This window comes from Paramisgurnus dabryanus, chromosome 19, assembly GCF_030506205.2.
Source record: "Paramisgurnus dabryanus chromosome 19, PD_genome_1.1, whole genome shotgun sequence".
NCBI lineage: Eukaryota > Metazoa > Chordata > Actinopteri > Cypriniformes > Cobitidae > Paramisgurnus > Paramisgurnus dabryanus.
The window spans coordinates 21,864,445-21,876,495 of record NC_133355.1 but is presented as its reverse complement, the minus strand read 5'-3'; the positions used below and the strand labels follow the sequence as shown (position 1 = coordinate 21,876,495).

The following is a 12,051-nucleotide window of genomic DNA, read 5'->3' as shown; positions in this document are numbered from 1 at the left end:
TCAGGCCTCTAATAAACACAAAAATAAATAGGCGCTTTTTGATGTTTTTTTCTAAAGTTTTTATTTGAAAGTATATAACTCTGGCCCTGGGTATCTCAGGTCCCTGCAGACAGTTTTGTTTGATTCCAGCAATTGTCAGCTTACAGAGGAAAAAGGAATTTTTTCTCTATCATAATCTATGCAAAAGTTATTTTACTCCAACTGAAGGGAGGAATAATACCCTTTTTGTATACAATTTCTGCCTAAGAACATTTGAAGTGCTCCCATAACCACATACAGTGGAATAAATGCAATTTCTTTATATCATTTTAAAGAAAACCCTTTGAAGTTACATAAAAAGCTGCTGTTTGTGACAAATATTGTTATTTATGTTGTTTTTCATATGATGAAACACCAAATTTTCTTTTTTTATGTTGTAAACACTGCCTTTGATAGTGTATAACTCTGGTTCTGGGTGCTCTAGCAGACTGCAGACAGTTCTGGTTGTTAACAGCAGCAGACAGTAAACACCGAAAAAAAGAATGAACTCTTTAGCATGTCGCATTCAAAAGTTATTCTCATTTTACTGAAGGGTGTGAAAATACATTTTTCATATAAATATTAATTTTTTGTTTTGCACATATAATAAATAGCAAGGGATTATATATGCACACAACCAAAGAAAATGCTGTGAATGGACTCATTGTTTAGAGTAGGACCTAAAATAAAAGATGGTGTATCATTTGTGGCTATATGTGCTATCTGAGGCAGTTCACACTCAAGTTTCACATATGTTTACAAAAGACCATTTTTTACCTTATTATTCATTCGATGATTGTTGGATATGTGTTGATATTAAAACAAAAATAACGCTGTAGCCTTATTCCTGAGAGTGAGAGCTTTCATTTGATATAAGACTTGCCCATGTTTGTCATTTTTGAAAAATATGAAATATGTAAATATTAAATGATATAATAAAATATTGGGGGGGTGATAGTGTAAATTAAGTGTAAATAACTTTCTTACAGTAAAAGATGTGTCAAAGTGATGCATATCTGCAGAAAGTAGAGACTCTAAGCTTTCAAACAGTATCTCACATGTGTTACTGGGGTCCATGACGGAGCATCAAAGATTAAAAGAATATTTTATATTAAGTCAAAATACGAAATTCTGGACCCGGGACAGGGTCCTCAGGGTTGAAGAGGTTAATGTGTAAACAATAGAGAGAGTTGCGCTACTGTGTCTCATACTGTAGTCCATTAACATACATTTGCTGAATAGAGCACTGAAAAACAACGTAAAGTTTTTATGTGAAGCGAATGTTTATCTTCTTCCTGAAGCGCTGTTTGGAATTCGCCCTCCGCCTGTGTGTGTGTGCACGCGTTTAAGTGCCCTCAGTAGTGCATATAGGGAGAGACGCGTTTCGAAAAGTAAGCCAACATAAAATCGTTCTGTTCTTGACAGGGCACATACACACAAAATGATGTCACAGTATTCTTTTTCTAATAAAAACATTTGTTTATGTCTAAAGTGTGTGTATAGATTACAAGCAGAAACCAGTCTTTGCTTCTCTTAAAGAGACAGTACCTCAATTAACCTATACTTAAGTCTGTGTCATTAATATTAATCAAACAACCCAAGACAGAGAGAAAATCACTTCGGTGGCTCTTAAAATAAATAATAATACTTAATTTGTACAATAAAGACATTCGATTTCTGTATCTAATGCTAATTAAATTTAGACCTTACTTAATGTAAGGGATGCCACAATTCTCAATACATTATTGAACCGTTCGGTTCGACCCCCACGGTCCAATACGCGCAGGTGAATTGCGGTTTTTTCGGTTTATCCATCCAAATCTGTCAGTTTTATATTCCCTGCACTTTTGTTAATGTGCGCATGCGCGTGATCTGCACTCTTATAAACGCCACAGCGAGTTGATATCCAGTCACTGTGCGCTACCTGCGTTAACTCTGCTTGAACTCTGCTTGCAATGCTGGTGTCAGATTTCATTCGCGTGCACACACACCCAACAGAAATACGACAACAAAAAGCAGCAGAACGACTGACTTTTAAATCTGAGGTGTGGATTAATTATTTGCGCGTGTAGATTACATACAACATCAATGTAAAGATGCAAATTCGCGTGGGGCAATGCGAATGACGCAAATTGGGCTTGTTATTGATGCAAACGCGCGTTATTTGCCTCAAACACGTCTTCTGCGCAAGTTGAAAAAGTTTAACTCAAGAAGAGAATGCGCATGATGCTAAAATAAATCCCACCAGTAATGTTGTTTGAGGAACGCATTTTTGGTTTCTACACAGACAGCATGATGTTGGACTTAACAGTAGTGCAGTAAGGTATAGCCTTCATTTACAATGTTTAATTTACTAAGGTCAGGTATATAAAATGGCCAATTTATGTAATGTAATGAATTCACATGTTCCCCAGTTTGAACAGGATATCATTTTTATATGTCTTTATTTAATTATATCTTATATTATTGTATCAATACACTAGATGTAAGATGATTTTTTCATTTACATAAAATAAAGAGGACTGCAATTAAAACCAGTATTTTTTTCTTCTTAACATCTCAATGTTCCTGTTACCTAAGCATAGAATAATTAAAAACACTTTAATAGGCCAAGGCATCAGAACCGAAACCGAACCGTAAACCGTGAACAAGAACCGAAATATGTATTGAACCGTGAACTAAGTGTATTGTTGCATCACTACTTAATGTGCAACGAAAAATGATCCGATCTGTGCCTCAAAAACCGTAATGTGATATGAACCATGAGTTTTGTTATCCTATAGAATCTACTTATTCTAAGCCTCCACTATGATTTTCATTGTGTCAGCTTTGTTCAAACGGGCCTTTATTGTACTGTACCTAAATGTTCTAATGATCTTTCCTGAGAGTTTGTTTCGGTTCTGGTTATAAAATGGCACACACACACACACAAATGCAGACTCAGGAGAAACTGAGGTCTTAAAATATGCTCCTATAAAACCCCTGTACCTGTGTGTCGGCAAGCTATGTTTGAGTTACCCAGTAGCACAGTATTGCAGAGATGACATGCACAAGTCAAGAAATAACATCACTTATATCAGTTAAAATGTAATGAAAGTATGGTGATGTCACAAGTGATGTCATGAGCGAGTGGCTTCTATAAAAGTGTTGTGTCTCAGAACAAATCCAAGTAGATGTTGTTTACATATTCTTAAGTGTGTAAGTGATACTTTCTGTGTAAGGTTGGATAACTAGTTATCTATTAACCGTGGAGTCCAATTCTGGGAAAGACGTTTTGCATGATCATGGTGTGTTGTGTTTTATGGATCTCTTACCGCCCGCATACAGCCAAGTAAATGCAGATTCTGTAATTCACAGCATTCAACAATAAATTACAATTATTATAAAAGCACAGATTGCTGCAATTTTCATATTGTCTAGGTCTTTTTGTATTTTTGTATTGTTATAGCTTCTGCTGTGTGAATCGTAATAGTTAAAATAATCGATATTTATTCTGTGAAAACAGTGAGACATGCACATGTGTTCAGTCTTCAGCTATACGCGAGTACTTGATAACCTTAAAGAGTAACTAAACCCTAAACCAACTTTTTTTAGTTAATGATCTGTAAGAATGGGGCTTTATTAGTGCTGTTCATTGATTTTAGTAAGTTTTTTGACATTTGGATATAAAGTGTTTCAATACTACAATATATGGTGTAAAAACGTCTGAGTGCTGCCCTCTTCAGGTTAAAAGGTGGCTACTGCAGTTGAATTTTCCTATTGGATGTTGGGTCCAAAAAATAACTCGTGACGTAAGCAGGTTCAAGCTCACCACGCCCTTGTTACGATCTCACCACACACTTGTTGCGAGCTTAGTTCGTCCCCTCTATTTCGTTGGGGTCTGCCCACTTTTCCTGCATTTTTCAAATATTGCAGTGGGTGGAGTCAGGCTCTAAGGAGGGGTTTAGTTACGCTTTAAGAACAATGGTGGCGTACAGGACTGTGTTTGTGCTACTCAAGATATTAAGTTTATTAATGCTTCTCCAACAAAGTTTTCAGAGTCACTTGTAGTGATAAACCAACCTCATTGTCTGTCTTAACTCAATTGCTTGATGCTTTCAACATTTTGCATATGTGTGCATGTGAGTAGGGTTCCTTTACATATAGCAGCGCCAAGTACTGGCCTGGCATGCACATTACAGTGTAATATTTGTATTTTTTTTAATGCTAAGTTTTTGGTACAGTCATTGATGTGTAAAGGTACCCTAAGTTTCTGCTAATATTTCGAATGGTGTTTTTTTTATGAAGTCAAATGAAGTGAAAGTGATTGTCAAGTATAACCCATACTCGAAATTTAGCCTCTGCATTTAACCCATCCCAGTGAATAGTGAACACGCGCATTGCGAGTCATGAACACCCTTTTTTATAGGGCTGTGCAAAAATATAGATACAGCTAACTTCCGTGATGTTTTTTCACGATAGTGTATCGATATTTCAATCTCTACTATCTGTTATTTTTTTTACCATCAAATCCCTCTTGTGTGCGTCAAATGACCTCATCCGCTGCTGCTGTAGTTGTCGCTGTCCAGTTGTCTGTCAAATACGGTCATTCGGCCAATGTCTCAGAAGTTAGTGGGAGTGAGAAAATGGCAGAACATTTAAAAACACCTGCATGTGGAAGCACTTTGTCTTTTTTTAAAAAAATTAGAGAAAAATTCAGCTCTATTTTCGGCATAGGAGAGAGGAACAGAAGTCAGGAAATGGCTCAAATGGGGTTGCCCAAAACACTATTTGTGCAATACAGTATGTTGACCCGCAGCCCACCCTGCTATTGCTGCAGAGAAACAGTTACATTATATTTGCTTATTTGGAGACCATTGCATTCTGTTCAAAGGATAAACATTGGGGCAAATGACATACTGAGAGTTTGAGTGGAGTGTCTTTGTAACTCAATGTGACACGCAGCTTATCATAAATCTGTACAGAGCCAGACACTCTGACCTTACAGGTTAACCACTACAAAGTCACGGCTCCAAGGTCTGTATTGAAGACAGGTTTGAAATCATCGACCCCTACTAGCAGCCCACACTCTGAGATCTTTACTGTCCCTATGTGCTCCTCAAATTAAAAAATCTTTAGACCACGAACACCAGCAGTGCTTGTTGACATATGCTTGCTTAGACAAGAAGACCCTGAAGCAGAGTGGGCTGGAAATTGTGGGCAGTGAACTTGGAGCAGTTTTGTCTGTGTCATGAATTCTCAGGCCGCCTTTCCACTGCACACGACAAATAACGGCCAATAAACCGGAAGTCATTCATTTCCTATGGAGAGTCAAAGGGGCTGCGTGAAGTGCCGACCATCTGCGGATGTGTAATTTTCGGATCCGTTTTGAGCGTTGGATCTGTTTAAATTTTTTTAACTTGTGCGACTACACCGCATATGATATGCCGACCCGAAGTGATCTATTTCAGTGTATTTCAATCAAAAACTGTGTGTGAGGTGAAAATTATTAATCCTTTTTGTTTAGCTTTATTAGTAATACTTGAATCCTTTTGATTACTGATAAGTTATAAATTATTAATTTAATATGTGTATGTTATTATTTTTATATACAAAAAATATTGGCAGTCTTTGTCATATATGCATATCTGTTTATTGTTTCATTCATTTGCATTCATTTATTTATTTCACTAGGGTAAATATTAGAATGAAGCCTCTTGCGCTGGAATGAGCTTCTCTACCATGTTACGATTTAACTGAAACTACATTACGTCTGCCACTAGCGGGCGAACTCCGAAAATCGCTTCCGAATATGTCGTGTGCAGTGGAAAGGCGGCTTCAATCTTCCAAAACGTTTTCATTTCTCCCTATTTAACACATTAACAAGCTGATGAGTTAAATTGGATGCTTAAATTGGTGAGACATTCTGGGAGGCGGTCTTGAAAACTAAAATCTAAAACCACTGGCCTAAAGAAGTACTGATATGTATGCTTAAGTGATGACCAAACAACTAACTAATTATAATTATTTATAACTATTAACTAGTTATGTATTAGTAGGATTATCTACATATAGATTTAAATTACATTTAGGGAGGGTTTTCATTTGGTTACAAGAGTGTAATGCTTTTGCATGCTAACAACTCAACAGTAAGGTCTTTTCATCTAAGTTCCTCCCTTTAAAGGGGCCATGGCATGAAAATCTGACTTTTTTCATGTTTAAGTACTATAGTTTGGTTCCCAGTGCTTCTATCAACCAAGAAAATATCAAAAAGATCAACCCAGTAATTTAGTTTTGGTAAACCATTCTCCGCAAGCATGGAAAAAATAGGTAATTGAAAAATTTGGCTCTCCTTATGATGTCATAAGGATATCTTATTAGAATAATACCGTCCCTTAATCTGCACTATCCAACCACGGCACTGTCATTTAGTGAAGAGAGAAAGAGAGAGAAAAAATATTTGACAGCACAATTGAGTTTCAAATGCAACAAACCACCATCATTTCGATCAGTGTTTGAATTTCATTGGCTCATTTGCATTTTAAAGGACACACCCCAAAACGGCACACTTTTGCTCGCACCTGTCTACTAACCGACATCGTTGCCTGGTTTTGAGTTTGTGTAGGGTGGGTCTATCAAAAGAAGGTCCAGATTCCATTGGGATAGGGGAGTGTTTGTTTAGGTGATTTCAAATGTCAACACTGGCTTTCAGAGATCATGCACCCCGCCTTTAAATGACCACTGGATATCTAGTTACTTTTGTTATAAAAACACTGCCCTCAACAATGTATTTTTAAGACAGACTCCAAAACCAAAACATTTTTTTAATTGTTTCAGAACAGATTCATATGCATGTCCTTGGGCCACGTTTTACACATTTTGTTCTTTTCCAAAAATATGAGGATTGTGTTTTTAAGATGATGTGTTAATTATGGTTAAAAGATCCTTAAACCCCTGTATTCAGTTCCATTCTGCGTGTGCTGCGGCCAGAAGATTGTGTCCTATGTAACATCTGTGATCTGTGTTAACCTGTCCGTATTATATGTTATTACTTGACTACTCATTTAGACAACCCATCATCTAGCCAATTTGAAAAATATTTAGTTGGACACATCCAAATATAAATAGTTTGAGAACAAAATGAGATGCTATAAGTCGATTTGTGATTGATTACAGGTCTTTATTTTGCTCAGCCTTGCTGTACTGACCACTCAGAATGACCTCATTTTTTTTCTGCATTCTCAGAAAAAGAAGCCCATCAGCATCCAGGGATCCAAACGCGGCATATAACCAAAGGGAGGGGGAAGGAGGATTGCAGTATGCCCCGGCTGAAGGTGGCATGCCCCGCTCACCGTCCGACTACGGACGGGACCCTGGCCGATCACCGAGGAGTTCAAGGATGTACGACGAGGTGGGAGGATATCGAGACAGTCGAGGGCGCTGGCACTCGCAGGGCCAGCGTTTGGATGGCCGGTTAGATGACTATGAACTCCAGAGGCGTCGTGAGGAGGAGTACCAGGCTCAATATCGCAGCGATCCCAACTTGGCACGCTACCCGGTCAAACCCCAACCCTACGAGGAGCAGATGCGCATCCATGCACAGGTATCACGGGCTCGGCACGAACGGCGCCATAGCGACGCCTCGCTTGCCTATACGGAATTCGACGAGCCTCTTCATGGCCCTAGAGGTCGGCAGTCTCGGCTCCCTCTTTTGGGAGGCCCGAGTCAACGCTCGTACTCAATGGACAGGAGCTCACCGGTACATCGCACGTCCAATCACAGCCCACCGACACCACATCGTAGCCCGCTGCTGGGTGACAGTTGGCGTGGCATTGGGGATCCGTCGAGAAAACCTATACCCCAGCAGCACCACTTGGATCCTAGCTCAGCCATGCGCAGGAACAAAATGGATAGCATGCTACGAAACGACTCGCTAAGCTCGGACCAATCAGAGTCGGTTCGACCTCCTCCGCCTAGACCCCACCGCAGCAGACGCATTGGAAAGCTCAGGACCATGGGTATCTTCAGTAGCTCAGAGGAGGAGCTGGCCACCACGCCTGAGTACACCAGCTGTGAGGACGTGGAGCTGGAAAGTGAGTCCATCAGTGAAAAAGGTAAAAGCAGATGTTTGTTGACAACTTGCATTGATAAAAAACATTTGGTTTAAGTCTATGTGATGACTTAAAATCTTATTCTAAGGTGGGTAACCCATTCGTGAGGTTCACCATGTTGGAAGTCCAGTTGTGTTATGCAATATGAATTTTAATTTAAACCCATTTACACATAAACATGTACACATAAGCAGTTTCCCAGACAGGGCTTAACTCTAGACTGAGGCTAAAGTGCTTTTTAGAGCTGTTTAAATGAATACAGTTTGCACTGACATATCTTAATATATATCAGTGTCATTGTTTTATCTCAAGATGCACACCGTAATGTTTTTGTAAGGTAAAACTTCTTAAATGTCCTCATACTGTATAACTAAGGCCTAGTCCTGGATTAATCTAAACCCTGTCTTGGAAACCGCCTGGTAGAATTTGTAAAATGAATGAATAAATAAATGGATGGATGAATGAATCTCGCAGTTTGACATCCAAAATTATGTTGGTTATAATATTTTTTCCTCTGTTCGAAAACTTTTATGAAATCTAGCATTGGCAAAGTAGAACTTGTTGACAATAATGGCTGTGTTGTGTACAGTGATGTCATTTTGCTGACTCTGGCTTAAGTGTGGACTTGAAGCGGATCTTTAGTTGAGAGACTGTAATGTGCGTCTTGACACTTATTAAAATTAAAGTTCTATAAAAGGGAACTTTGCATTGATGCCAAAATAATATTTTAAAGGTGCCAAAGAATGCATTGAAACAATAAATTGTTATCTGATATCTACGTAGAAGGTATGTGGCTTTAATAAGTGCAAAAATTATACAGAAAGGTTTTACACGTCCATTTACAACCCTAGGATTTTCCTTTAGAATGAAATGGGTTGTTATTACCTTATTTGAAAAAATCATGAATAATAATATTGAGCTCTGCTCTAATTGGCTGTTTCTCAGAGCAGCTCCTTTTAGTAGCTCTCTGTGTGTGTGTAAACAGACCTTATTGAGCCTGTATCAGACGAAGATATTGAATGTGAGGAATAATCAATTGTTTGGAGATTGTTTGGATGTTTTTGAGTGATCAGTTTGTGGGGTTTTAAAAACGTAACTGTAATGTCAATAGAAGAACTTCAGCCTAAACGTTAGCATATAGTGTTAACTAGCATATAGCGCTAACTAGCATATAGCGCTAACTTAGCAGTCACAACTTTGTTGTAACAACATTGTAATTTATTTAATGTGCAATTTTATGTTGGGGTGTACATCTCGACTGTAAAGTCACAGTTGGTGTTATGTTGAGATTGGTCTGTTTGTCTTTTGCATGCACAAGGTTTACATAAGAAGGAGGAACAATAGTATTTAAGGCTCACAATATGTCAGTACAGACCTCTACAGAATTTCTGTTCAGAATTGATGTTAAAGGTTATTTATGGAACCACCCTGCCCAACAGGCCGCTTTAACCTTTATTTTTAAGGGTTAAGGAGGTGTTGCTTAATGCAAACTGCGTGATTAGTTGATCTTATGTCTGGTCACATTGTAAAAATGATGTTATGCCTTTCTTGGAATAATTGAAAGCTGATGTGGTACATATGAAGAGTTTGGTTCCAAAACGCGATAAACAGATTATTAGTTACCGCCAAAATCAGCATTGAATCAGGTCAGTATTAAAAAGTAAATTCTTAATTTTACCCAAAATCCGATATCCGCCGTGTTATTCTGTCTTCTTTTCTTCCTTTTTTCCCAAAACGCGATAAACGGCAGAATGCAATAAAACCGCTCAACAAATCACAGCGCACAATTTCACGCATTGTAAACAATAATGGCTGCTCTTTAAATACACACAGAATCCTAGTTTTCAACATCTATTTTGTACTTAATGATCAACTAACAAACATTGCCACCAAATTTAAATGTTATTATAACTTAAAGATGCTATGTGAAAGTTTGTAACAAAAAGAGTGGTTTTCATCTTGTGACTTTTTTGGTTTAGAAAACGCTGAAATTTTTATCGAAATTAGTCAAATGGATTTATTGCATTTTGGACCAGACTCTTCTTATATAATATATTTTAATTTAAAACTGTACTCAAGCTAAAGAAGACTTCGCTGATGTTGAGAATTACACAGGGTGTATTGCTTGCTCTGAATTTTAAAGCACGCAGCAAGTTTCATTATTCATACAAGGCTTTATTATGTAACGTAAGCTGGGCTGTACAGTAGTACATAGATGCTATAGTGTAAATGGGAAAGCTGTGTAAAGTTCAAGAGGAAACTGAGGAATATGTATTTCTATACAGCTTATGCTACCGGACATCTGAAGTGTTTGTGTTATCATGACCTAAAATGATCTGATTATTTGATACTGTGAAATGAACTAAGGTTTGATTTCTTTTGTTTCTTTCTCTGTCTGACCTCCAGTGATTTGAGATCACACCATAGCTGTTGAAACAAAAAGAAAGTCATCCAGTATCTTCTTTAATATCTGTTCCCTTAGATACATCTACTGGAGGTAAAAGCTCTGTTATGCTGCATTTACACCAACCGCGGTAGAGGCGTGAAGCGCGAGTGATTTCAATGTTAAGTCAATGTGAAGACGCGTTGACGCGTGTCTGGAGGTCCTGCGGCAGGGATGAGGCGTTTGGCGCGGCGCGGAAGACGCGTTACCGCCTCATTCGAAATTGCTGAAAGGCGCCAATTGAGCATTGTTTTTGCAAATTATGCTTTTTGTGCATTTTGCAGTTCACGTGAATTTGTGGCTGCCGCCCGAGTTGAAAAATTTGAAATTTGGCGGAATTTCGCGCCATGTTAACCAGTCAGGAGCCTGCTTGCTGCTGTGGTGGAGTCACTCATTCAACCAACGCTTGATATTGTCCGTAAGCAGTCACCCGGAGCTATACAACACAAGTTCTTATTTCTATAAAGGAGACAGGAATAAATAGGACCTCGCTTGGAAGAGTGTCAGTGAGGACATCGGGCAACCTTGTAAGTTGTAATACACGTTTCACTTTTGAGTCATGTGACCTTTATCGACCCGCGCCATTTATTTTCCCCCTATAGTAAGGTTACCAAATACAAACCGGTAACTCTGTAGATAAATGCACAATCAACATCAGTCATCTTGCAAACAGACAACCGCATAGCACTTGCCCCTCCCACAAGAAGCGGGTTTTTGCCTATGACGTGCGTCAAATGCTTGCTTTTTTCGCGCGTCTACTTCGCTCTACACCACGAATTCATTCAAACTGTTCAAGCGGCAAACTAGGCGCAATTTCGACGCCAGAAACGTGGTTGGTGTAAACGCAGCATTAGATTTTTCCATGTCTAAAATATGTTCGACATAATATAAAAATCGATTTGAAGATTTTGGTCTTTCCTCAAATTCTATCAGTCTAAAGCTCTACATAAGGCCAGTGTTGCTGTCTTCCATCGCCTTTCCATCATTGTATGAGATACTTCAGCCTGATCTCACAAGAATTGATAAGTATTTTATAAATTGGCCAATTCGTATGAATTTAAACAATGTGAATCATACAAAAAGTATGTTTATACAAAATCAGTAGGCAAATGACCAGCAATAATGAAGTCCCAACCTTACACCTAAACCTAACGCAACTAAGACATGGCAGATCTTTCTAAAGCGAACAGGTCAGATCAAATAGGCCATCTCGTAAAATAGTCACGAATTGCCATGAGGTTGTATCATATATTTCCCATGTATCTGGCCCCTCCCAAGAGCTCTGATGTTGTCAGGGTCATAATTAGCTCAATTGGTTAAGCCTCTTTGCACAGGAGCCATCTCCGGAGAACTTCCCCAGAAGTTTATCCACTATAAAGGCAGGGACTCCCAGCAGCATGACAGCAGTGGGCGCTGGTGGAGGGTCACTCCCATGTCAGAAAGTGAAATTCCATTAGCGCATGTGTCATCATGACCTCCACTCCACCGAAGACTGAAGTT

At 38.7% G+C, this 12,051-nt stretch overlaps 1 protein-coding gene across 5 annotated transcripts in view; it reads left to right on the top strand.

Moving 5' to 3' along the window:
- The window catches only part of rims2b (regulating synaptic membrane exocytosis 2b), a 141,014-nt gene that overhangs the window by 60,531 nt on the left and 68,432 nt on the right, over nucleotides 1-12,051 (top strand). For all 5 annotated transcript variants that reach the window (XM_073812725.1, XM_073812727.1, XM_073812726.1 and 2 more), the window contains exon 5: nucleotides 7,243-8,111. In XM_073812725.1, the coding sequence (XP_073668826.1) occupies nucleotides 7,243-8,111 (869 nt within the window). The remainder of the gene's footprint in view (nucleotides 1-7,242; nucleotides 8,112-12,051) is intronic.